Here is a 25,872-nt window from a genome sequence, read left to right on the forward strand (position 1 = left end):
CGTTGCGAAGAAGTGCTTAATGCTCCGACTGTCCAGCTACGTTTCAGGAGCCTCATGTCCCCCTTTTTGGTTTGTTCATCCCACTCGCCGTGACAATGTCAGGCATTCCTGGGGATGCCCTCCCAATCAGGTGCCCCTTCTCCCTGCTTAGTTGGGGAACCAGAAATCTTGGGCCCTCCTGAGATTTGGGAATTTGGGCCCTGTGCAAGCTTTTCCCGTGACACCCGGAAGGCCCAAGTTTGAACGAGTCAGGTCATGGTGCCTAATAGGGGAAAAAAGCTACCTAAGCATTGAATTTGATGCTCATGCTTTGTTTTTGTAAAGGGCGTTTGTTAAGTGCTTACTGCGTGCCAGACTAAGCACTGGGGTGGATACAAGCTAATTCACGTGGGGCTCGCGGTCTGAATCCCCATTTTGTGGATGAAATAATAATAATAATAATAATAATGTTGGTATTTGTTCAGCGCTTACTATATGCAGAGCATGAAATAACTGAGGCCCAGGGAATACTAACTGTGGTATTTGTTAAGCACTTACTATGTACCAGGCACTGTACTAAGCGCTGGGGTGGATACAGCAAATCGGGTTGGACGCAGTCCCTGTTCCACGTGGGGCTCACAGTCTCGATCCCCATTTTACAGATGAGGGAATTGAGGCCCAGAGACGTGAAGTGACTTGCCCAAGGTCACATGGCAGACAAGTGGGGGAGCTGGGATTAGAATCCAGGTCCTCCCGACTCCAATGTCCGTGCTCTTTCCACCGGGCCACACCGCTGCTCACTAGGCCAGGCTGTTTCTCAAGTGAAATTGCAGATGTGTGTTCCACAGTCCTCTGCTTATCACCCAGAGAGCAGCCTGGTGTAGTGGAAAGAGCCCAGGCTTGGGAGTCAGAGGTCATGGGTTCTAATCCCGACCCTGCCACTTGTCTGCTGTGTGACCTTGGGCAAGTCACTTAACTTCTCTGGGCCTCAGTTACCTCATCTGGAAAAATGGGGATTAAAAAATGTGAGCCCCACGTGAGACAATCTGATTACCCTGTCTCTACCCCAGCACTTAGAACAGTGCTCTGCACATACTAAGCACTTAAATACCATAATAAGAATAATAATAACTTCACTTCTCTGGGCCTCAGTTACCTCATCTGTCAAATGGGGATTGAGACTGTAAGCCCCCTGTGGGACAGGGACTCTGTCCACCCCAATTTGCTCCTATCCACCTCAGCACTTAGTTCAGTGCCAGGCACATAGTAAGCGCTTAACAAATACCACAACTATTATTATTATTTTTATTATTATTTTGGGACCACGGCCCTGATTACCTGTCTTACCAGAGACCTGGAGGAATCAACCTGAGGAAAAGGAGGGAGGAGATCAATCAATCAATACTATTTACTGAGTACTTACTACGTGCAGAATGGTCTACTACGCACTTGGAAGAGTACAGAGTTGGCAGGCACGTTCCCTGCCCACAGTGAGCTTAGAGTCTAGAAGAGGAGACAGATTCGTTTTCTCTTGCTGTTTTGTTTTGGTTTTTTAAATGGTATTTGTTAAGCACTTACTACGTGCTTTACAGATGAGATTACCGAGGCCCAGAGAATTTTAGTCACTTGCCCATGGTCACACAGCAGACCAGCGGCAGAGACGGGATTAGAACCCAGGTCCTCTGACTCCCAGGCCTGTGCCCTTTCCGCAAGGGTCACGCTGCTTTTCAATTAAAGTTAATATAAAGAGACGCAATCTGTGGTCTGTGCGGGCTTTGCTGAATTCTCTGCAGATTGCCAGCAGAATCGAATCTGTACCAAGGACGCTGGCCTTTTTGAGGCAAAACGAGATTTCCAGGAACCTGAGAGGGAACAAACAACTCATTACACACATGAGCCACTGAAATACCCAAGCGGAGAGCCCCATTTTCTTCTTAATTACCACCTTTGTACTTGCCCAACCTGTTTTCAGCAGAGGATAAGGTTACTAGCATATGGCTTGTTTTTTTGCAGTCCTTGTTTGTGTGGCTTTAGTCCTAGAGTTATTCTGGATGAGCAGATCCCGGGTTCGGAGGTACGATGCCGAAAGATGTCACCTTTCCAACAGCACAACAGTAACAGGGAAAATATCAAGGCGCTGGGAAACACTGAAGGGCTTCGCTGCAACTGGACAACTCTTTGGTTAAGAAACAATTGTAAAAGCTACCTCTGAAGAATCCTCTTATAAGGAACCCTGACATTACTTACTTTAAAGGCCGCGAGACTATTTTTTTAATGGCATCTGTTAAGCGCTTACTATGTTCCAGGCACTGTAATAAGCGCTGGGGTAGATACAAGTTAGTCAGGCTGGACACAGTCCCTGTCCCACGTGGGGCTCACAGTCTTAATCCCCACTTTACAGATGAGGTCACTGAGGCCCAGAGAAGGGAAGCGACTTGTCCAAGGTCGCACAGCAGAGAAGTGGCGGACTATTCCTCCACAGGTAGAACTGGGCTATAGTGACCAAAAAACTTATGGCTCTAGAACCAAACTCTGTTTATGGGAGAACAACGCCTTTGCAGCCTATGGGACCTTCTTCCTCTAGCTTGTTGTGGACAAATAATAATAATAATTATGGTATTTGTTAAACGCTTACTATGGGCCAAGCACTGTTCTAAGCGCTGGGGTAGATACAAGGTAATCAGCTTGTCCCTCGTGGGGCTCACAGTCTTAATCTCCATTTTACAGATGAGGTAACTGAGGCCCAGAGAAGTTAAGTGACTTGCCCAAGGTCACACAGCAGACAAGTGGCAGAGCCGGGATCAGAGCCCACGTCCTCTGACTCCCAAGTCCGTGCTCCTGCCACTGAGCCACGCTGCTTTGTGTCTGTTGTTAGATTGCCCTCTCCCAACTGCTTAGCACAGTGCTCTGCACACAGTAAGTACTCAAAAAGTACCACTGATTGATTTTGAATCCTCACCTGACAGTTGAGGAGACTGAGGCACAGAGGAAGTGAAGTGACTTGCTCGAGGTCACCCAGCAGGCCACAGGCAGGGCCGGGATCAGAACCCAGGTCCTCTGATTCCCACCCTTCCACTAGCTCACGGATGCAAGGAGTTTAAGTCGTAATCACGACTAAACCAAATGAATCCCTAACATTAATTGAAAAATTACAGACCTAAAGGAGATTGGGAATCGATACGGAAAACAGAGGCTAAAGGGCTCTCATTGATTGCTTCTCCAGACCCAAGCTGTGCACGGCACGGTAACGGGATGGATAGCCGAAGAATAAGGTTCTAACTAGGGTTTGCCTGTAAAATCAAAATTGGAATTGCCATTTAAACTGTGAAGTGCACACATGCTTAGAATAATAATATACACATTTGCCATGTTACCACTTCATTGTAATTCTAATCACAGAGCTGAAGAGTTTGGCCCTAATAACACTCAAAATAACAACGGCATTTGTTAAGCACTTACCAAGCACAGTAGTGGACACAGTTGGACACAGATTAGATAGGTTGGACACAGTCCCTGCCCCACAGAGGGCTCGCAGTCTTCATCCCCATTTTACAGATGACGGAACCGAGGCACACAGAGGTAGAGTGACTTGCCCAAGGTCACCCAGGCAGACAAGTGGCGAACCCGGGATTAGAACCCAGGACCTCTGACTCCTGGGCCAGTGCTCTTTCCACTAGGCCATGCCGCTTCTCTAACTTGCCCTAGCTTGGTTTTAACTCAAAAGGCAGTGAGGCCTGGTGGAAAGCACAGGGGACCGCAAAGTCAGGAGAGCCGGGTCCCTGACCCAGTTTTGCCCCTGGTCTGCTGTGTGACCTTGGGCAGGTCACTTCTCTCTGGGCCTCGGTTTACCAGTCTCTCCCTACCTCTTAGATTCGTGAGCCCTGTGTAGAACAGGTACTGTGTCCAATCTGGCGACCTTGAGAAGCAACTCGGTCTAGCCGATAGAGCATGGCACTGTGAGTCTGAAGGCCACGGGTTCTAATCCCAGGTCTGCCACTTTTCGGCTGCGTGACCTTGGGCAAGTCACTTCTCTGGGCCTCAGTTCCCTCATCTATACAGTGGGGATTAAGACTGTGAGCCCTATGTGAGACAAGGACTGTGTCCAACTCGATTATCTTGTATTCCTTCATTCAATCGTATTTACTGAGCGCTTGGTGTGTGCAGAGCACTGTACTAAGCGCTTGGAAAGTAGAATTCGGCAACAGATAGAGACAATCCCTACCCAGCAACGGGCTCACAGTCTAGAAGCAGGGGGCTCACCCAAAGCTTAGATCAGTGCCTGGCACATAGTACGTGCTTAGCAAATACCATGATCATTATTATTATGTATACTCCAGCACTTTGCACAATGTCACAGCACAGAGTAAACACTTAATAAATACCGTCATGATTATCGGGTGCAGCCACAGGCAGGCATTAGGCCCAAGGGATCTGGGAGATGAAGGATCAAATGGGGACTGTTTTTGCTGTCTGTTTGTGGCAACACGAAAGAAGGCAAAAAGAGAGTTTTACCCGACTGCCACTGAGCTCTGACTAAGCTCCCATTCCCTCTACTTCCTCTCCCTTCCTTGTCTTTGTCTCGGATCCGTACCCCTAAAACACTCTGATACCCCACCCTCGGTCCCACAGCAATTATGGACATGTCTTTACACTCTGCCATTTCCCCTAGCTGTAATTTATTTTCATGTCTGTTTCTCCCTCTTGGATCGCGCGCTCCGTGTGGGCAGGAACTGTGTCTACTTTGTCAGCTATGTGACTGGGCAAGTCACTTAACTTCTCTGTGCCTCAGTTCCCTCATCTGTAAAATGGGGATTGTGAGCCTCATGTGGGACAATCTGATGACCCTGTATCTACCCCTGCGCTTAGAACAGTGCTCTGCACATAGGAAGCGCTTAACAAATACCAACATTATTATTACCAATTTTGTCGCACTGTCTTCCCCCAAGCGCTTAGTGCAGCGCTCTGCACACAGTGACTTCTCCATAAATGCCACTGGACGATGGTGAGCGGGCCCTCACTAACAACATGGCTGCCATTTACTACAGCTGATAATCTATTAAACTAGGACACCGTAAACTGAAACGGTTCAGGCCTCTAGAGTTAATCAGCTGTAGCCAGTGTGTGTTCCCGTGCTTTCCTGCAGCCTTTTTTTTTTTTATGGTATTTGTTAAGCGCTATGTGGCAGGCCCCATACTTAAATGCTGGGTAGATACAAGCTAATCAGGTTGGACCCAGTCCACGTCCCACATGGGGCTCACAGTCTTCATCCCCATTTTACAGATGAGGTAACTGAGGTATGGCCAAGTGAAGTGACTTGACCGAGGTCATCCAGCAGACTAGTGGCAGAGGCGGGATTAGAACCCAGGTCCTTCTGACTCCCAGACCCGTGCTCTATCCACTAGGCCTCGCTGCTTCCCTCTCGGCTGCAAGCTCATTGTGGGAAGGGAACATGTCTACCATCTCTGCTCTACTGTACTCTCCCAAGCACTTAGTACAGTGCCCTGCACACGGAGAGTGCTCGATAAATACCACTGATTGATTGAGGGGATCCTTGAATTACATTTCTGGTTGAATAGGGCAACAATTCCTTTTGACAGAAGGGAAAGAACTTTACAAGGCCATTCACAAACATAATTCCACTTGGGTATTGTGAATTTCCAGGTCAGCATAAACACATTTTACTGGGGCCAATAAACTTGTAGCAAGGAGAACAGGCCCATACTTGGCCCCAGACTATTTATTTCTAATTGTGTTCAGAGACTAATAAGCTATGAAACAGTCCATGACTCCAGTAGAGCTGTAAAGTTAAAATGCATGGGGAAAAGAATGCACGCTGTACAAGTCCCAAACTATTTTGCTACTACAGAAAAATAAAAATTAGAGGTGAGTGGGCCACCTTCCTCCCTGACGACTCCAATCTGTGGGCTTATTGTATTGAACAAGCTTCCCCCGAAGAAAATCCTGAAGAAAAAGTCGATTCCAAGCGACTAAAAATATCGCCGAGGCATGTAACTGCAAAGCCCGCTCCTGTTACTCATGCTGGTCTGGACACTTGAAATGATTTCTAGCTAGGTTTGGGGCTCTGAAGGCCAGGATTCCAGTGCCTTCGGTGGGGCAGGCTGGCTAGCTGGTAGGGGGTGGAGGGGTCGAGGCGTGTCAAAGCGGAGTTGTGCCAGCAGCCAACCCTGGCTCTGGTCGGGGATTAGCAGCGTGGCTCAGTGGAACGAGCACGGGTTTTTGGGAGCTGTGGGTTCTAATCCCACCTCTGCCACTTATCAGCTGTGTGACTTTGGACTAGTCACTTAGCTTCTCTGTGCCTCGGTTACCTCATCTGTAAAATGGGGATTAAGAGCTCCATGGAGGACAACCTGATTAGCTTATATCGCGCTTAGAACGGTGCTTGGCACATAACAAGCGCTTAACAAATGCCACAATTATTATTAGCAGGTCTCTGATCCCAGTTTTAACGGGCAGTTTAGGCCCAAAGAAACATGGCCACAACCAGTGGGCTATTCGGCACTGGCGGACTGGGGGGAATTCGGCCCAAAAGCCGAAGCAGAGAGAAGCCGCGTGGCCTGAGAGAAGCAGTGTGGCCTAGTGAAAAGATCACGGGCCTGGGAGTCAGAGGACCTGGGGTCTGATCCCGGCTCCGCCACTTGTCGGCTGGGAGACCTCGGGCAGGTCACTTAACTTCTCTGAGCCTCAGTTCCCTCATCTGTAAAATGGGGGTTGAGACTGTGAGTCCCACGTGGACAGGGACTGGGTCCAGCCCGATTTGCTTGTATCCACCCCAGCGCTTAGTACAGTACCTGGCACATAGCAAACACTTAAATTCCATAGAGAGAAGCAGCCTAGCTTAGTGGAAAGACCCCGGGCTTGGGAGTCAGAGGTCGTGGGTTCTAACCCTGTCTCCGCCACTTGGCTGCTGGGTGACCTTGGGCAAGGCACTTCCACTTCTCAGTTCTCTCATCTGTAAAACGGGGATTAAGACTGTGAGCCCCACGTGGGACAACCTGAATACCTAGTAGCTACCCCAGCACTTAGCACGTAGTAAGTGCTTAACGAATACCATCATTATTATGTGTCAAGCACTGGACTAAGTGCTAAGGGAGGTACAAGACCGTGAGCCCTTTGTGGGACAGGGACCGTGTCCAACCCGATAAGCTTGTATCTGCCCTAGCGTTCTGGACAGTGCTTGACACATGGTAAATGCTTAACAAACACCACCATTATTTTCGTCTGCTTGTTGGGTTTGTTAGAGGGAACGTTAGGGATTAAAGGGAACTGTTGGGGAAGTTAGAGGGTCTTGATAAGTGTGAAATACATATGTGGGTAATAGGTATCGGATGGGTTATTAAAGGGGAAAGCATTATGATCGATAATGATAATAATGGTTATTAAGTGCTTATTATGTGGCAGGCGCTGTGCTAGCGGAGGTGTAGAAACAAGATAATCAGTTTAGACAGTCCCTGTCCTTCCTGAGGCTCTCCCGGTCTAAGTAGGAGGGCGAACAGGATGTTCATCACAATAATGGTTGTCGTATTTGTCGAGTGAGTCCTTCCTGTGCGTCAAGTACTATACCAAGCGCTGAGATAGATTCAAGGTCATTCGGTCCCACGTGGGGCGCACAATCTAAGTAGGAGATAGAACAGGTATTGAATCCCCATTCTGCAGATGAGGGAACTGAGGCCCGGAGAAAGATAGTGATTTGCCCAAGGTCACCCAGAGGACAAGCGGCAGAGCCGGGAGTAGAACCCGGGTCCCCTGACCCTCAGGCCCGGGCTGTTTCCATTAGGCCGCACCGCTTCCGTTCGATAGTACCTCCCCGACCATGAAGATGAAGCAGCCATTATCCCGCTCTTCCAAGCACCCTTTGGAGCCCCTGACAAAACACTGGGCTGGATGGGCCACTGCTCTGACCTAGCAGACCGTATCTCATGTTCTCATCTGACGTATTTTGAGCCCAAGGACGCTCCCAAACACATGAATAGTAAGGATCTCTGCCAGATGGCTGGATTAAAGAAAGCCGTTGACTGGGCCAAACAGCGAGGGTGACGAGCAGACCTAAAAGCAAGTCATCGATCCACACGCTGGAGAGATACCCGAGCTCCCTCCTGCCTGATACACAGAGCCAAATCATCTTCTGACATCGGCATCGCCAAAATTCAAAGCCTCAAGTTTTCCTTATTAAAACTTCCCACATTAATATTCTGCCAGCCGTTGGCTGCAGGCAACTCATGCCATGATTGGATAAAAAAAAATGCATCGAGAATGCCTAGAAAGAGGATTGGGGTTCTAATTCTGGGGCAGGTCACTCAGCTGCTCTGTGCCTCAGTTTCCTCATCTGTAAAATGGGGATTCAACAGCTGTTCTCCCTCATATTTAAACTGTGAGCCCCATGTGAGACTGTCTGACCTGCTTAACTTGAATGTATCCCAGTGCTTAGACCAGTGCTTGGCACATAGAAAGCACATCATTATAAACGCCCTAAAATAATTCCACTATCACTATTATTATTACTAATATTATTACTATTTCTCCTGCTCCTGCCCAAGGTGCCATTTTTAGGTGAGAGATCAGACGACCATTCCTCTCCCAGAGCAAATATCATTTTGAGGGTGCCCGGAAACCACTTTTTCTCCTATTCATTAGGACTGATGGATTCTCAGAACCCGTTTCTAGTAATACTTAAGGAAAGCAGAGATGAGAAAGAATCTCACTGACAGTTCATGGATCTCAATCCTCAGAAGATTACAAGTGTCAGCACTCAAAGGCTGTGTCTCCAAGTGATAAAGCCAATCTGCCCATCCCTAATGGGCAGAAGCAGCGTGGCTTGGTGGAAAGGGCCCGGACTTGGGATTCAAAGGGTGTGGGTTCTAATCCCGACTCTGCCACTTGTCTGCTATATGACCCTGGGCAAGTCACTTCACTTCTCTGTGCCTCAGTTCCCTCCTCTGTAAAATGGGGATGAAGACTGCGAGCCCCGTGGGGGACAACCTGATTACTTTGTATCTACCCCAGTGCTTAGAACACTGCTTGGCACATAGTAAGAGCTTAACAAATACCATTATTATTATTATCAATGAGCAGGATAGTCTATTCTCCAAGGCTAACTTACCTAAACGCTCTCTAGAGGCACAGTCTGGACACCCTGGAAATTGCTCCTAGAAGTCTGCTAGGACAGCTTCAGTCTCCACCACCACATCTGCCCCAAGACCAAACAAAGAGCTGCCCAAGAAGCAGCGTGGCCTAGTGGAAAGAGCCTGGGCATCAGAGGCCCTGAGTTCTAATCCCGGCTCCGCCATCTGTCTGCTGTGTGACCTTGGGCACAACACTTTGACCTCTTTGTGCTTCAGTTACCTCACCTGTAAATTGGGGATTAAGACTGGGAACCTCCATATGGAACATGGACTGTGTCCAATTTGATGAGTTTCTATCTGCCCCAGGGCTCTAGTACAGTGCCTGGCACATAATGAGTGCTTAACAAATACCATAAGAAACATTTAATCCCCAAATTTGAACTTGGGTCTTGAAAATAAAAGACATGCTATTTTTGGTTTCATTTTCCCTTAAGCATGCATTTGAGTCACATTCCCTTCCCTTTGTCAGAACCTCTGTCCTTAACACCTGGGGTGGGCCGAGTCATTCATCTTACCTGAATCTGCTGCCGCATCTTGACGGTAAAGGATCATTAGGAACATTCATAAAGAGGGTGGGGGTTGGGGGGAGAAACCTATCTTAGCCTTGAGGAAATAATTGATAATACCACGAGACATTTATCCAACCATCACAAGTGACGAGCGGATTACGTCCTTTCTAGTAGAAGGGGAGGTGGGGGGCTGAATACTGAGGTACCCAAAGCAGTCAGTCTATCGCATTTATTGAGCGCTTACCGTGTGCAGCACACTGTATTAAGCGCTTGGGAGAGTACGATACAACATTAGACACAGTCCCTGCCCACAGTGAGCTTACAGTCTCGAGGGGGAGACTCCAAAATAAATAAATAAATTACAGGTATGTACATAAGTGTGTGGCGCTTGGGGCCGGGAGGGGGGGGAATAATGGGAGCGAGTCCGGGTGGCAGAGAAGGGAGTGGAAGAAAAGGAAAGGATGGCTTAGTCGGGGAAGGCCTCTTGGAGGAGATGTCTCTTCAATAAGGCTTCGAAGTGGGGGAGAGTCACAGTCTGCTGGATATAAGGAGGGAGGGCGTTCCAGGCCAGAGGAGGGACATGGGTGGAAGGTCGGGGGCGAGACAGATGAGACCGAGGCACAATGCGAAGGTTAGCTTGAGAGGAGCCAAGTGTGAGGGCTGGGCTGAAGCAGGAGAATAGTGAGGTGAGGTAGGAGGGGGCAAGGTGATCGAGTGCTTTAAAGGCAATGGTGAGGAGTGGGAAAGTGCCCACCTCTCAGACTTACGATTAAAGATGGGGCAGATTTGTCTGCAACACACCAAGTGTCATTGCACTCATGGAATAAAAGGGCAAATTCTATTTCTTGAAAGGGAAGACCAAAATACTTGACACAGGTTCCAAAGAGGACAAAGCATTCTAAAATGGCTGTTCACTGGACTCCTTCTAGAAACCCAAAGGCTGTTCCCTCCCCCCCCCACCCCCCCATTACTAACACTTTCTTCCATGCTTTTCTGGGTATCGGCTACTTCAGGTTATTGTTGCTCACAAAACTCTGAAGCATTTCCTGGGGAAGGATGGTAAACAATTACTGCTATGCCCCGGTTAGCCCTCTTAATTGATTCCATGAAAACAGAGTGCTAAATGAAGGAGAGTTTCCCATAGGAAACCGTGTAACATGCATTAATGCATTTTCCCAAGATTCAAAAATATTGAACAATATATTTTAAGTCATATAAAACACAAGAGGTGCAAGTACTGTTTACAACTTCGCAGGGTGAGATAGCAATGTTAATACGGACCAACAACAGATTATTAACAATAACGGCATGCATTAAGCGTTTAGTATGAGCTAAGTACTGAGATTGATTCAAGGTTATGAGATCAGACATATTCCCACACTCTATTTTATCCCCGTTTTACAGAGGAGGAAATTGAGGCCCAGAAAGATTAGATGACTTGTCCAAGATCCCACCACAGGTCAGTAACAGTGCGAATCGAACCCGGGCCTCCTTATTTCTAGTCTCGTGCTCCATCCATGAGGCCGCACTGCCTTCCCTAGATTATGAATTTAAACAATTAAATGTTAACCTATGCGGTCATACAAAAAATGGTCCTCGCCTAAAGCTCTGCACATGTTGATTTGAAGGTCACCTGAGAGTAGACACTTCGGCACACCTCATTTAACTGCCAGACTGCCAGACTGCAAAACCCTTTCTCTTTTTGCTACTTGGTCCCAACTGCTCCAAGAGCCACCTGTTTGCCAGGTTCTCTATCCCCGCTGTTCCCTGCAGAGCGCTACTTGCATTTTTGGAGGCCGGCTTTGCGGTCAAAACGTACCACGGTCAAACTGGGTAGCAGCGGGACCTAGTCTTAAGAGCCCAGGCGTCAGCGGACCCGGGTACTAATCTGGACTCTGCTACTCGCCGGCTGTGTGACCGTCGCTTTGCTTCCTCTATGCTTCGGTTTCCACAACTGTCAAATTAGGATTCAATACCTGTTTTCTCTCTCCTACTTAGTCTGTGAGCCCCATGTGGGACAGGGACTGTGGCTGCTAATGAACTTGTATTTACCCCAGTGCTTAGAACAGTGCTTAACACATAGTAGCCGTATATGTTCATTCATTCATTCAATAGTATTTACTGAGCGCTTACTATGTGCAGAGCAACGTACTAAGCGCTTGGAATGTATAATTCGGCAACAGAGAGACAATCCCCGCCCATTGATGGGCTTACAGTCTAATCGGAGGAGACAGACAAAAACAAGAGCAGTACATATGTCCGACACATAAGAACATACATACACTGCTCAGAACACTACTGGGAAGTAAGGAATGCTGGTACTAAAATTCAATAGCGTGATCGCAGGTATGTCTCCTTCATGTCAGATACTGCTCTCCTCCACTTCAAAGCCTTACTGAAGGCCAATCTCCTCCAAGAGGCCTTCCCTGACTAAGCCCTCCTCTCCTCTTCTCCCACTCCCTTCTGCGTCCTCCTGGCTTGCTCCTTTCATTCACCCTCTCTCCCATCCCCAAAGCACTTACGGATAATTTATTTATTTATGCACGTTCATGTCTGTCTCCTCCTCTAGACTGTGAGCTCGTTGTGGGCAGAGAATGTATTTGTTTGTTCTTGTAGTGTACTCTCCCAAGTGCTTAGTACAGTGCTCTGCACACAGTAAGCGCTCAATAAATGCGACAATGAATGAATGAGAAGAGAGCTAAAGGAGTGTTAGTACGGAGGACTGCTGCATGTTGTTTTCTCAGTTAAGAAAACATGAAGACGATAATAATGTTAAGCACTTACTACACGCCAAGCACTGTTCTAAACACAGGGGTAGAGTCAAGTTCATCAGGTTGGACTTTCTCTCTGCCCCAAATGGGACTTTGGTATTAAACCCCCATTTTACAGTCACTCAACCAAGTGTATTTATTGAGCGCTTACTGTGTGCAGGGCACTGTACTAGGCGCTCAGTATGGATTACAGATGATAAAACTGAGGCACAGAGCAGGGAAGTGACTCGCCCAAAGGCACACAGCAGGCAAGTGGTGGAGCCAGGATTAGAATCCAGGTCTTCTGACACCCATGCTCTTTCCATTAGGCCCCGCTGCTTCTCCTGAATTGCAGGAGTTCAAATTTGGGTCCATCATGGTGAAAGTTGTTTGCAATTTCAATATCTTAAGAAGAAACCCAATGGACCTATTTTTGAAGGAATGGGACAATAATACATGCCTTGTTGTCCTCCTTCCCCGAGTCAGTCTCATTCTTTTGTACCTGAAAACAAAACAAAAACCCACTGGTTGATTCACAATCCATAATTTCACAGCTCTGAAAATTTTCCTTTCTCTTGCTCATCAACTGGCCAGAATTTAAACGGCTTGGCACCGTGATAACTTTGGATGTAAATTGTTTCTTCTCCTTAGAAACCAGTATTTGGACTTCGGAAAGAACCCTTCAAACTAACCTAGACCTCACCAGTTATTTTTAAGCCCCCTAATTGCAGCTCAAACTGATACCCTTCAATGTTTAAAGGCCTGGCATGAACTCTGACTCGAAGCCCAATTTTAATGATTTTAAAATATCATTTTATTTATCTTTTGCACCTCATTCTCTCAAGACTTCTCCATTCTATTCATTTCATAATTTTAGCTAATTTGAGTCACATCCAATTTATTCACTCTTGCAGTCCACAAATTAAGCTTAAATGCCACAGAGATGCTCTTGAAAAAGCACACTAAAATTAAAGCTTATTTTATTGCAACCAGCAAAATAGAGAAAAGGCATCCAGCCCGAGGGCAGGGGATTCCCTACCAGTTTAAATTTTGCTAGGCTACTCTTTCAACTTCAATTTCAATCTGTGACGGGAATAATAATAACAACAATGGTATTTGTTCGGCGCTTACTACGTGCCAAGTACTGTTCTAAGCGCTGAGGGTGGTTACACGGTAATCAGGTTGTCCCACATGGGGCTCACAGTCTTCATCCCCATTTTACAGATGAGGTAACTGAGGCACAGAGAAGAGAAGTGGCTTGTCCAAGGTCACGCAGTGGACAAGTAATAATGTTGGTATTTGTTAAGCGCTTACTATGTGCACAGAACTGTTCTAAGCGCTGGGGGTAGATACAGGGTCATCAGGTTGTCCCACGTGAGGCTCACATTTAATCCCCATTTTACAGATGAGGTCACTGAGGCATAGAGCAGTTAAGTGACTTGTCCATAGTCACACAGCTGACAAGTGGCGGAATCGGGATTAGAACCCATGTCCTCCGACTCCCAAGCCTGTGCGCTTTCCACTGAGCCACGCTGCTTGGTAATGGCTTAAATCAGGTGGACTTGCCAGTTTAGCCAGTGGGATGAGGGTGAAGACCCAATCCCAGATGACGGGCAGAAGCGGGGGAAGTGGAGGGGATCCAGGCAGAGGAGAGACAGAGAGAAGAGTAAGATGGAGGAGAGGCAGAAGGTGCAAAAAACAGAGAGATATAGTGTTTCACTTTTCCAACTTGACCACTCTTCCCAACTGCCAAACTGATTACATTATTGAAGTCAGAAAGAAAAAATGCAAACACGTCAGCCCTTTGTTTATTTCACTGTTTATAAACCATTATCACTAATACAAGTACAAATGTGCACTCAGTTGCTATGCTATTCCACATCTTCTCTTTTTTTTATGGTATTTGTTAAGTGCTTACTATGTGCCAGGAACTGTAGTGAGCACGGGTACCTACAAGGTCGTCAGGCTGGACACAGTCCCTGTCCCACATGGGGCTCACAGTCTTAACCCTTGTCTGTCTCCCCCTCTGCACTGCAAGTTCATTCTGGGCAGGAAATGTGTCTTCCAGCTCTGTCATACTGTACTCTCCCAAATGCTTAGTACAGTGCTCTGCTCATGGTAAGCAGTCACTAAAAACGATTGATTAATCTGGAACAAATTGCTAAATTTTCTTCGTTTCTCACCACTTCATACCTTTAGTGGAATTTCTCAAATGTGCCATTTACGGCAAAGGCTGAGCATATAAAAATGTAACAACAACAAAAAAGCCTACAGAATTCCAGCTGAACACCTCTGGAGGAAAAGGAGCTAGCTCCTTTTGAGAAGCAAATTGAGAAGCAGCGTGGCTCAGTGGAAAGAGCACGGGCTTGGGAGTCAGAGGTCGTGGGTTCTAAACCCAGCTCTGCCACTTATCAGCTGTGTGACTTTGGGCAAGTCACTTAACTTCTCTGTGCCTCCCTTCCCTCATCTGGAAAATGGGGATTAAGACTGTGAGCCCCACGTGGGACAACCTAATTACCTTCTACCCAGCGCTTAGAACAGTGCTTGGCACATAGTAAGCACTTAACAAATACCAAATTATTATTATTATCCCCACAAACCTTGAATCTGGAAGTATTTCCATGTGCTATCCACTCTGCATAAAAGCAACTCTATAGACCTCCCAATCAGTCAAACAATAGTACTTATGAAGTGCTTGCCATGTGCAGAGCACTGTACTAAGCACTTGGGAGAGTATAACACAACAATATAACGGATACATTCCCTGCCCACAACGAGCTTACAGTCTAGAGGGGGAGACAAGCATCACCGATAATCTTCCCCATGCTTAATGGAGAATTACCATAGTTCTACATAAAATTTCACCTCCACATGCAACATCTTCAGCTACTGGATCAATAAGCCCTTCTCTCTGACCTCTCTCCCCACTCCTCTTGCTACCCCCGCTCCCCCTCCCCCCCGCCCCAAAAGAGTATTTACTGGACTTCACAGCTTGGGTTTCTCCACATAAATTTCAGACCCAAATAAACACGATTCCTAAAAGCTTACCCCGACAGCGAACGTTTCTTCTCAACAGAAAACGTAATTTGTCTTGCTTTGAAACAAAAAGAAAGGCCACCCGGAAGATGCAGAAAACTGAATTCACCCTCACTATCATCACTGGGCTTTGCAAAACAAGTAGCTTTGTCTTGGGGAAGAACAGACCCCAAATCAGACTCCACAGTTCAAAATTCAGGATTCGGCACCCTATTTCAGCTCTGATTATTTTATAACACTGCATTTAAACTTAAATACGTCTAAAAATATTCCGCTCGCACAAGTTTTAAAGAATAATTCCGAATGGGAGAATATTGATTACAAAGATAAATGAAAGTTCTTGTCAAGTATTCATCTTGCCTTTCGAAATGTCTTAAAAATCGACAAGTATCCCAGGGTGAGAACCACGAGAGGGGGTTTTCTGTTTCCTGTATCTTTGGGCTCGATTTTTGTGTTCTATTCACTGATAAAGAAGAGGGCAAACACACTAGATAAAAGAATCCAATGTGCTGATGATGAATTTAAGCAAGTTAGCCTCCTCTTCACCATTAAACATCCCTGAAAAAAAATCCAGAATACAGCAGCATTTAATTGAACTCCATTACAGGTTCTTCCAATTTCCTGATGGAGGATGCTTATGGTTAAGCTCTGATCAGCAGTAACTCTATTTCATTAAATATATTAAAAAAAAAAAAAAACCAAGGAAACACTAAACAGGTTTTCCCACAGATTTCTTTTATGACAGAGCCCTACTCGTGAAACAAAGAGAACAGCAATTAAATGGAAAGTGGTAGGAGGATTTTGATGCCGAGGGGGAGAGGGTTTTCTCTTCACGCGGTCACAGCCTGGCTTTGGACAGGGACAGTGGTAAAGAGAAGTGCTGTCGCTCGTCACTGGACTAACGAGATCCATTTGCCAAAGTGCAATAATACCGAACTGCTTACAGAATAGATGTGACCCAGGCAAAATTCTGCCATGTAATCTGATGAGGGTGGGCTTACCTCCTCTTAAAAAGAAAACCCTTGGCCAAATGAGAAAGCTCTTTCTACTTTGCGCTTGAAAATCGAGCTTGTCACTTATGTCACCTATTAACCTGAAACTCACGCCCAGCCTTGGGGGCCAAAACGTTCATGTAAATCAGCCTCTGTTCCCCCGATGAATTCTACACTTCTATTTTTTTTTCTTTTGCTTCACGTTCCTCATATCAGGCACTCCTTTTTAATTTCCTGTTGGGCAGGAGGAAATGATTCTCTTTTCACCACGTCCCCTACTTAGGCACCATCCTTGTAGTAAATCAAGAAAGGCCATGTTTTTCTGAACTCCCTGACGGCAAATCTGCCAAATCAGCTGGTGAGCAACAAAAGACACTCCCTTCTCCTCAAGAACAGAAATGAAAACCTAGTCAAAGGCAGACAGAAGATCGAATCTGAATCTCCCTATTCTGGGGCATTTGGCTGACCTAAGACGAGTACTGTGTTTTCATCCAACTACCATTACCTAAGTCTTTTAGCATAAATCTCTCCAAGTTAAACCTGCCAGCAGGATACTCTCCGCCAATGAAAATATCATCATCATCTCCCTCCGGCTCTTGACTATCATCTTCTGCTCTATCAATCGATCAAAGGTATCTGAATGCCAACTGTGTGCAGAGCACTGTACCAAGCGCTTGGGAGAGGATGATTCAACAGAGTTGGTAGAAATGTCCCCTGCCCACCAGGAACTGACAGCCTAGAGTGGGAGACGGCTATTAATGAGAAGCAGCGTGACTCAGTGGAGAGAGCCCGGGCTTGGGAGTCAGAGGTCATAGGTTCGAATCCCAGCTCAGCCACTTGTCAGCTGTGTGACTTTGGGCAAGCCACTTCACTTCTCTGTGCCTCAGTTACCTCATCTGTAAAATGGGGATTAAAAGTGTGAGCCCCACATGGGAAAACCTGATTACCCTGTATCTACCCCAGTGCTTAGAACAGTACTTGGCACATAGTAAGCGCTTAACAAATACCATTATTATTATCATATTAGTATATAAATAAATTAGGGATAGGGACATAAGTGCTGTGGGGCTGAGGGTGGGGTGAATATCACCTGTTTAAAGGGTACAGATCCACAGGCAAAGCAGATGGGAGAGGAAGTCAATCAATCAAAAGCATTTATTAGGTGTCAGTGTGAGGAGAACTGCTTGGGAAAGTGCAGGTGACACAGAAGGGAGGGGAAGTCAATCAGTCAATAGCATTTATTAGGTGTCAGTGAGCAGAGAACTGCTTGGGAAAGTGCAATGGAGATAGAAGGCATGATCCCTGCCCTCACTGAGCTGAAAAACTACCAGGGGAGGTTCAAGCACAAAATCACTCATAGACAGGAGGGTGGAGTGTTTAAATAAAGTTTAGAAATCAATAGGTTTAGAAGTGCTTCAGGAAGTTGGGAGTGCATAAAGGCTGAGGTGGTGCCCAAGTGCTACTCAATCAATGGTATTCATTGAGCGCTTACTGTGTGCAGAGCACTGTACTAAGCACTTGGGAGAGTATGACAGAGTTGGTAGACAAGATCCTTGCCCACAAGGAGCTTCCAGTCTAGACTGGCCCTGCTAAAGGTGGGACCTGGGGAGCAGGAAGAAATGGAGGAAAGCCTCCTGGAGGAGGTGAGCTCTCTGATGGGCTTTAAAGATGGGGAGAGCAGAAGGCGGAAGGATTTACCGGGGTAGGGTGTTTCGGTCAGGAGAAAGGAAGCGAGCTGGGGGTGAGAGGTGGGAGAGTCGCGAATGGGAGCTTGGGAGAGATGGAGAGTGTGAGCTGAGTGTAGTGGGGAAGAGGGTGGATAGGTACGAGGGAGACAGCCGACGGGGGACCTTGAAACCAGGGTTGACAAGCGTCTCCGCTTGACGGGGAAAGGACTGGTTAACCGTAGAAGGTTTTTGAGGAGTGGAAAGACGTGTGCGGAACAACATGTGACAGAGATAATCCTGGTAGCAGATGGACTGGGGAGGGGAGGCTGGAGGCAGGGAGACCGATGAGGAAACCGACGCAGGAGCCTAGCCAGGATATGAGGTATATCTGGACCAGGGTGGGGGCTGTTTGAATGGAGAGGAAGAGGCAGATCCAGGAAATATTGCAGAGGGGGAAAAAAACAACCACCACCAACCGGATTTAGCGGCAACACGGACGTGAGGGTTGAAAGAGAGCAAGGGGTCATGAGCAATACCAAGGTTATGGGCTTCAAAGACAGGGAGGGTGATTTTGTTAACTGTGATGGGAAAGGTAGGTGGAGGAGAGGATTGGAGGGTTGGGGGGAGGAATGGAAAGTGTTCTGTTTTTAGGATATTGCGCTTAAGATGCTGACAGGACTTCCACATGGAGATGCCCCGCGGGTGAGAGGAAATGCAAAACTGCACACGGTGAGAGAAATCGGGGCTAGTGGGTTGAATTTGGGAGTCATTCACATAGCGGTGGTGGGCTGAATTTTCGTTACCCTATTTATTTTGTTAATGAATTGTGCATCGCCTTGATTCTATTTAGTTGCCATTGTTTTTACGAGATGTTCTTCCCCTTGATGCTGTTTAGTGCCATTGTTCTTGTCTGTCCGTCTCCCCCGATTAGACTGTAAGCCCGTCAAATGGCAGGGACTGTCTCTATCTGTTGCCGACTTGTTCATCCCAAGCGCTTAGTACAGTGCTCTGCACATAGTAAGCGCTCAATAAATACTATTGAATGAATGAATGAGCTCCATGTGGGAATGAATATAAGAGTGAGAAGAGCAGGGGTCCCAGAAGAGAACTTTGATGGCTACCCCACAATTAAAGGGTGAGAGGCAGAAGAGGAATCAGTGAGAGTGAGAAAGAATGACCAGAGAGGAGGAAAACCAGGAGAGTTGTTGAGAGTATTGGTGAAACCAAAGTTAGACAGCATTCCCAGGAGGTGGAGGAGGAAGTGGTCCACAGTGTCAAAGGCAGCTGAGAGGTCAAGGAGGCTTCAGATAGAGAAGATTCTCAGATTTGGTGAGGAGGAGGCCACTGGTCTCCTTGGGGAGTGGTGCCTTAGAGAAATGAGGCTCTGCCACTTGTCCGCTGTGTGATCTTTGGGCAAGTTGCTTCACTTCTCTGTGTCTCCGTTACCTCATTTATTTTTTTTAATGGTATTTGTTAAGCGCTTACTATGTACCGGGTACTGTACTAGTAGATACAAACTAATCAGGTTGGACACAGTCCATGTCCCACATGGGATTCGCAACCTTAATCTCCATTTTACAGATGAGGTAACTGAGGCCCAGACAAGGGAAGTGACTTGCCCAAGGTCACACAGCTGACAAGTGGCCCCAGGTACTTCTGACTCCCAGCCCCCAGGCTCTACCCACTAAACCACTCTGCTTCCCAACACCTACAAACCTACCTTTGTCCAATCTTTCTACTCCACCTGGCTTGACCATTGAAATGTTGCTCTTTGGCTTCACTCAGGCTCATTTTTCAAAGCATTCTTGTAAAATCCTCAGCCTCTCACTTCTCCTTCCATGAGACGCCCCCCTTCCCTGCCTTCCTGTCTTACTCCACCAAGTTTAAGCTCTTGCCGCTGAGACTCCACACAAACTACACCCCTGCCTTAAGTGCTATTGCTATTTCTTCCTACACGCCTCCTTGCTCTTTACATGTCTTCACTCTTTCGTAGCTTTGTATCTTCCTTCGTGAACACCTCCCCCCCCTTCGCCCAGTTTAACAGAGACACCCACGCCTAAACATGTTTTTCACCCCCAGCTTCCAAGAGACATCCCCCATGTGGAGATTGAGCTGGACTGGAACGGTCACGGTGAAAGTACTTTGGAACGACGTATAACATTTTACACATGTGAGATTCCACATACATGTCCGGGGCTATGGGGGACATTAAAATAGAAAGGAATGAAACATGGCAGAACCCCAAATTACACCCCAGATGGAGGAATCAAGATACTTGGATCCCATCTAGACTGTAAGCTCTTTGAGGGGAAGGAACGTATCTCCCAACTCTGTTGCACTGTATTCTTCCACATGCTTAATACAGTGCTCTGCACACAGTAAGCACTCGCTGACAAGCAACGTGGCTCAGTGGAAAGAGAACGGGCTTGGGAGTCAGAGGATGTGGGTTCTGATCCCGGCTCCGCCACTCTTCTGCTGTGTGGCCTTGGGCAAGCCACTTCACTGTGTCTCAGTTACCTCATCTGTAAAATGGGGATTAAAACTGTGAGCTCCACGTGGGACAACCTGATTATGCTGTCTCTACCCCAGCGCTTAGAACAGTGCTTGGCACATAGTAGCGCTTAATACCATAATAATTATAATAGTAATGAATAACACTGATTGGTTGATATACAAAAGAATGAACAAAAAGGCACGCTATTTAAGACAAGGCTTAAGAACTCGGATTTGGTGCCTATTATAATGTACTAGGCACCCAGTGGGTGTCCAATAAATTCTTGCTGATTACTTCCGGTACCTTAAGAACATGGTCATCACACGTATTTTCAAAGCCAAAGAAAACTAAAACTAAGGGGGAAGCATCCAAATAACCCAGGGTAGAGGTGGAAGGTTAGAATTGGATGACTAACCAATCAATAGTATTTATTGAGTGCTTACTCTGTGCAGAGCACAGAACTGATCACTTGGGAGAGTACTATAGAGTTCATGGACCTGATCCCTGATCTCAGGGAGCTTGCAATCAATAATAATAATAATAATAATAATAATAATGTTGGTATTTGTTAAGCGCTTACTATGCGCAGAGCACCGTTCTAAGCGCTGGGGTAGGGTAATCAGGTTGTCCCACGTGAGGCTCACAGTCTTCATCCCCATTTGACAGATGAGGTAACTGAGGCACAGAGAAGTGAAGTGACTTGCCCACAGTCACACAGCTGACAAGCGGCAGAGCTGGGATTCGAACCCATGACCTCTGACTCCCAAGCCCACGCTCTTTCCACTGAGCCACGCTGCTTCTCGCAAAGGAGACAGACACAAAATAAACTACAGGGGAGGGGAAGCAATAGGGTTTAAAGATATGACCGTAAGGTGAAGAGGGAGAGTCGGGGGGAAGAATGGGGGGGGGGGGGGGTGCGTGCCCAAATGCTGACAATGACAGCCTAAGTGGGTGTGGTGGGTATGTCCGCTTGGAATTTGCCAGAAATTACTATACAAAGCAGGGTATTTACGATGTTACACCCTGTCACACACTGTAATGGCATAATACTAACTTCCAGAGGTAGTGAGAGATGTGGTGGGTCAATGTGATCTTGAAATATAGGTATACTTTTTACCTAAGGCAAGTCCAGACAGGATGAAACCCTCCACCAGCAACAGGCACTGAATTCCACATTTTATTTTCTCTACGGTTCATTGAAAAAAGTAGTCGGGGGACCTAGCGAAAAACTCTCAAGATAAAACAGATTGAGATTGGATACAATAGCACATTATACGGGTTATGATATAAAATACCCACAGGTATTACATTAGGGCACACAAGAGAGCACAGGCCTGACAGTCAGAGGGTTGTGGGTTCTAATCCCACCTCCACCACTTGTCTGTGGTGTGACCCTGGGCAAGTCACTTCACTTCTCTGGGCCTCAGTTCCCTCATCTGTAAAATGGGGATTGAGACTGTGAGTCCCACCTGGGACATGGACTGTCCCCAACCCGATTTGCTTATACCCACCCCAGCACTTAGTACAGTGCCTGGCACACCGTAAGCACTTAAATACCACCCTTATTAAGGGTATGCACCTGAGCCGAAGTGAAATGACCCAATTTAAATTTCCTATTAAAAACTTATAGGGGTCAAAGCCCCAGCTAGACAGTCTCTAAAGACATATTTTAATCATATACTTAAAACGGACCGAGATCCAACATGCCACGGCTGGTAATGTGGCAGGGCTCCATATCACACCGAATACGAAGTATGGGAGTCAGGAGGTGTTTGGTTTACTGTGTGACCTTGGGCAAGTCACTTCACTTCTCTGGGGGCCTCACTGACCTCATCTGGAAAATGGGGGTGAAGACTGCAAACCCCATGTGGGACAGGGACTGTGTCCAACATGATTTGCTTGTGCCCACCCCAGCGCATAGTACTGGGCCTGGCACATAGTAAATGCTTAACACACCAATTATTACAATTAGTATTCTCGGGGCCTCAGTTACCTCGACTGTAAAGTGGGGATTAAATCTTCTCCCTCCTTCTTGGACTGTGAGCCCCATGTGGGACAAGGTGTCCGACCCGATTGCCTTGTATCTGCCCTAGCGCTTAGTACAGTGCTTGCCCCATAGTAGGTGCTTACCAAGTACAGGTATAAAACAAAAACCCAAAAGCTGAAAAAGTGCCCTGTGTGATGCCTTTTGCACAGCAAATCCATTTCCTCTGTTTTCTTTAAGGCTTTTTTCCTTTCACATGTGTAGGTGATACTACCAAGTAGCAAAGAGAGATTGGGCCATTGTGATTGGAGCAGTTATTGTGGGGGCTTGTATTTAATTCTAAGGTGTCAAGGCATTACAGACTGCCAAATTGTTTACCCTAAAGCTTTAAGGGAGAATATATTCATAGCATCAAACACTACTTTAGACTAGAGCTGTCAAAATGCTTCGCTAAAGCATAAAGTTGCAAAACAGCCTTATGCACATGTTTGTGAAGCTCAATTTTTGCTTGTGGATCTTCGGGGCTCCAGAGAGCACTGCCTAGGATGCTCAGCGTTCATTCATTCATTCGATCGTATTTACTGAGCGCTTACTATGTGCAGATCACTCTACTAAGCTCTTGGAAAGTATAATTTGGCAACAGAGAGCGACAATCCCTCAGAATGAAGACGGGGTCAGGGCCATGGCGGCGCCCCTGGAGCCGGGGCACACGGAGTCCCCAGCCCAGTAGCAATCTAGTGCCAACCTTCACACGGTGCCTCGTTCTTGCTTATCCCGCCGTCGACCCCTGGCCCACGTCCTACCTCTGGCCTGGAACGCCCTCCCTCCTCAAATCCGCCAATCACATTTCCCCCCCTTCAAAGTCCTACTGAAGGCTCACCTCCTCCAAGAGGCCTTCCCAGACTAAGCCCCCCCCACTTCCTCAGCTCCCCCTCCCTTCCGCGTCACCTCAATTCACTCTCTTTGCTCTATCCGCCCCCCCCCTTTCCCTGCCCCACAGCACTTGTGTATGAAAGAGCCTGGGCTTGGGAGTCAGAGGTCATGGGTTCTGATCCCGGCTCTGCCACTTATCAGCTGTGTGACCTTGAACAAGTCACTTCACTTCTCTGGGCCTCAGTTAACCCCCTCTGTAAAATGGGGATTGAGACTGTGAGCCCCACGTGGGACAACCTGATTACCTTGCATCTCCCGCAGTGCTAAGAACAGTGCTCGGCACATAATAAGCGCTTAACAAATACCAACATTATCTTGATTCTATTTATCATGATAATGTTGTCTTGTTTTGGGGAAGCAGCGTGGCTCAGTAGAAAGAGCCCGGGCTTGGGAGTCAGAGGTCATGGGTTCGAATCCCAGCTCTGCCGCTTGTCAGCTGTGTGACTGTGGGCAAGTCACTCACTTCTCTGTGCCTCAGTTACCTCATCTGTCAAAGGGGATGAAGACTGTGAGCCTCACGTGGGACAACCTGATGGCCCTGTTTCTCCCCCAGCACTTAGAACAGTGCTCTGCGCATAGTAAGCGCTTAACAAATACCAACATTATTATTATTATCCATGGCAGCATGAAGATACCACTGTCACAGAGGACTACATATAAATACAACTTGAGTTTTAGAGAACGAAGAGTGCCCAAGAGCAACAGTATCCTCTGAACAGCGAGCTTATCAAAGTCTAATGAAATGGCCACAAAATAATGAAGTCCATTTTACTTGCAAGTATTCGAAGTAGCAGAAGAGTTTCTAACTTCACACTCAGAGAGCGATGGCAATTTCCCCACATTTGAGAAGCCACAAAATCAGGAATACTGGAGCCTGTAACGCTGGCCAATGTTGTGAATAAATTGTCCATGAGTAAGAATAAAATTAAGACTCCCTAATGGCCATTAAACCACTGCAGAACAAATTAGATTAGGCGGTCGTGTTTGAATGATCAGGTTTACATATTAGCTGTACTTGGATCTGTGACCTTTGGGCATTTGTTATTCACTCCACCCTCAGTACTATGAATATATCTTTAAATTATACATTATAAATTACTTATTTATATTACCAGCTGTCTCTCCCTCTAGACCATAAGATCGTTATGGGCAGCGAATGGGTCTGTTAACTCTGAGGTAGTGTACTCTCCCAAGTGCTCAGTACAGTGCTCTGCACCCTGATTGATTAGATAAATGTAAAACTCCGTTTATGGTTGACTTTACATCAACATGAAGGCTTTCTTTACACATTTTCCTGTTAAGTTAGTGCAAATTTCAGCCCGTGGAAGCTTCAAATGGGGTAAATAAGAGAAGGCCCAACAAAAATTCCAACTGTGCCTATTCAAATTTAAACCTATTTGGCAGCAATGAGATCAATCTCCTAGACAAGATCAAGGTATTCAGTACGATCAAAACCAATCTCCTGCTGAAAAAAATAAGGTTATTTGCCTTAAAATATCTTCGGTTTACTGGGTGATACTGCTAGAATAGTAGCGATTAGCTTTACATCCCACATTTTTCTGCTCATATGTTCTCCTAAAGGTAGAAAAAAACTGAACAAAGCAAGCACATTTAGTTATCAGTAATAAATATATACACTGTCGATGCACAAAGCCTTTTTTTTTTGAAGTTTCTATAGCTTTAATCTCTCTGGAAGGCACCCCTTCTCATCTATCAATCAATCAATGGCATTTACTGAGCACTTATGTTCAGAACACGGTACTAAGCGCTTGGGAGAGAACATTACAACAGAATTGGCAGACCTGTTCCCTGCCCATAACGAGTTTACAATTTGGGGGGGGGGAGGGGTCTATCAGGATGGAACAGCATTCAGGGAGTCTACCGGCAGTCACCCACTATTATCAATGGTGTACGGCGGTCTCCTTCACGAGTGATCACCTAAATAGCACTTTTCATGATTATCATCATTATCATCATGGTATTTGTTAAGCACTCACCGTGTGTCAGGCACTGTTCTAAGCGCTGGGGTAGATACACGTTAATTAGGTTGGAGCCAGTCCCTGTCTAAATAGGGGCTCACAGTCTAAATAGGAGGGAGAACAGGGATTCAATCCCCATTTTACAGATGAGGAAACTGAGGCCCAGAGTTAAGAGATTTGCCCAAGGTCACACGACAAGCAATTGGGAGAACCCAGGTCCTCAGATTCCCAGGCCCATACCCTTTCCAGTAGGCCATGCTGCTTCTCAGAAGTATTTATTAAGTGCTCACTATGTGCAGAGCACCATACTGAGCACTGGGAGAGAATACACAGGTGGGAATTAGACCCGGTCCTTGTCCCTCAGTTGGGGGGTTGGAGGGAGGCTCACAATCTAAAAGTATGAGTGGGG

At 46.7% G+C, this 25,872-nt stretch overlaps 1 protein-coding gene across 2 annotated transcripts in view; it reads right to left on the reverse strand.

Moving 5' to 3' along the window:
* The window catches only part of ELL (elongation factor for RNA polymerase II), a 135,748-nt gene that overhangs the window by 86,898 nt on the left and 22,978 nt on the right, over positions 1-25,872 (reverse strand). Inside the window, exon 2 of one of the 2 annotated variants that reach the window (XM_029051247.2) lies at positions 12,839-12,880. The exons of the other annotated variant lie outside the window; for it this stretch is intronic. Coding sequence (XP_028907080.1) covers positions 12,839-12,880 — 42 coding nt within the window. The remainder of the gene's footprint in view (positions 1-12,838; positions 12,881-25,872) is intronic. 2 annotated transcript variants of the gene reach the window in all.

This window comes from Ornithorhynchus anatinus, chromosome X1, assembly GCF_004115215.2.
Source record: "Ornithorhynchus anatinus isolate Pmale09 chromosome X1, mOrnAna1.pri.v4, whole genome shotgun sequence".
Taxonomy (NCBI): domain Eukaryota; kingdom Metazoa; phylum Chordata; class Mammalia; order Monotremata; family Ornithorhynchidae; genus Ornithorhynchus; species Ornithorhynchus anatinus.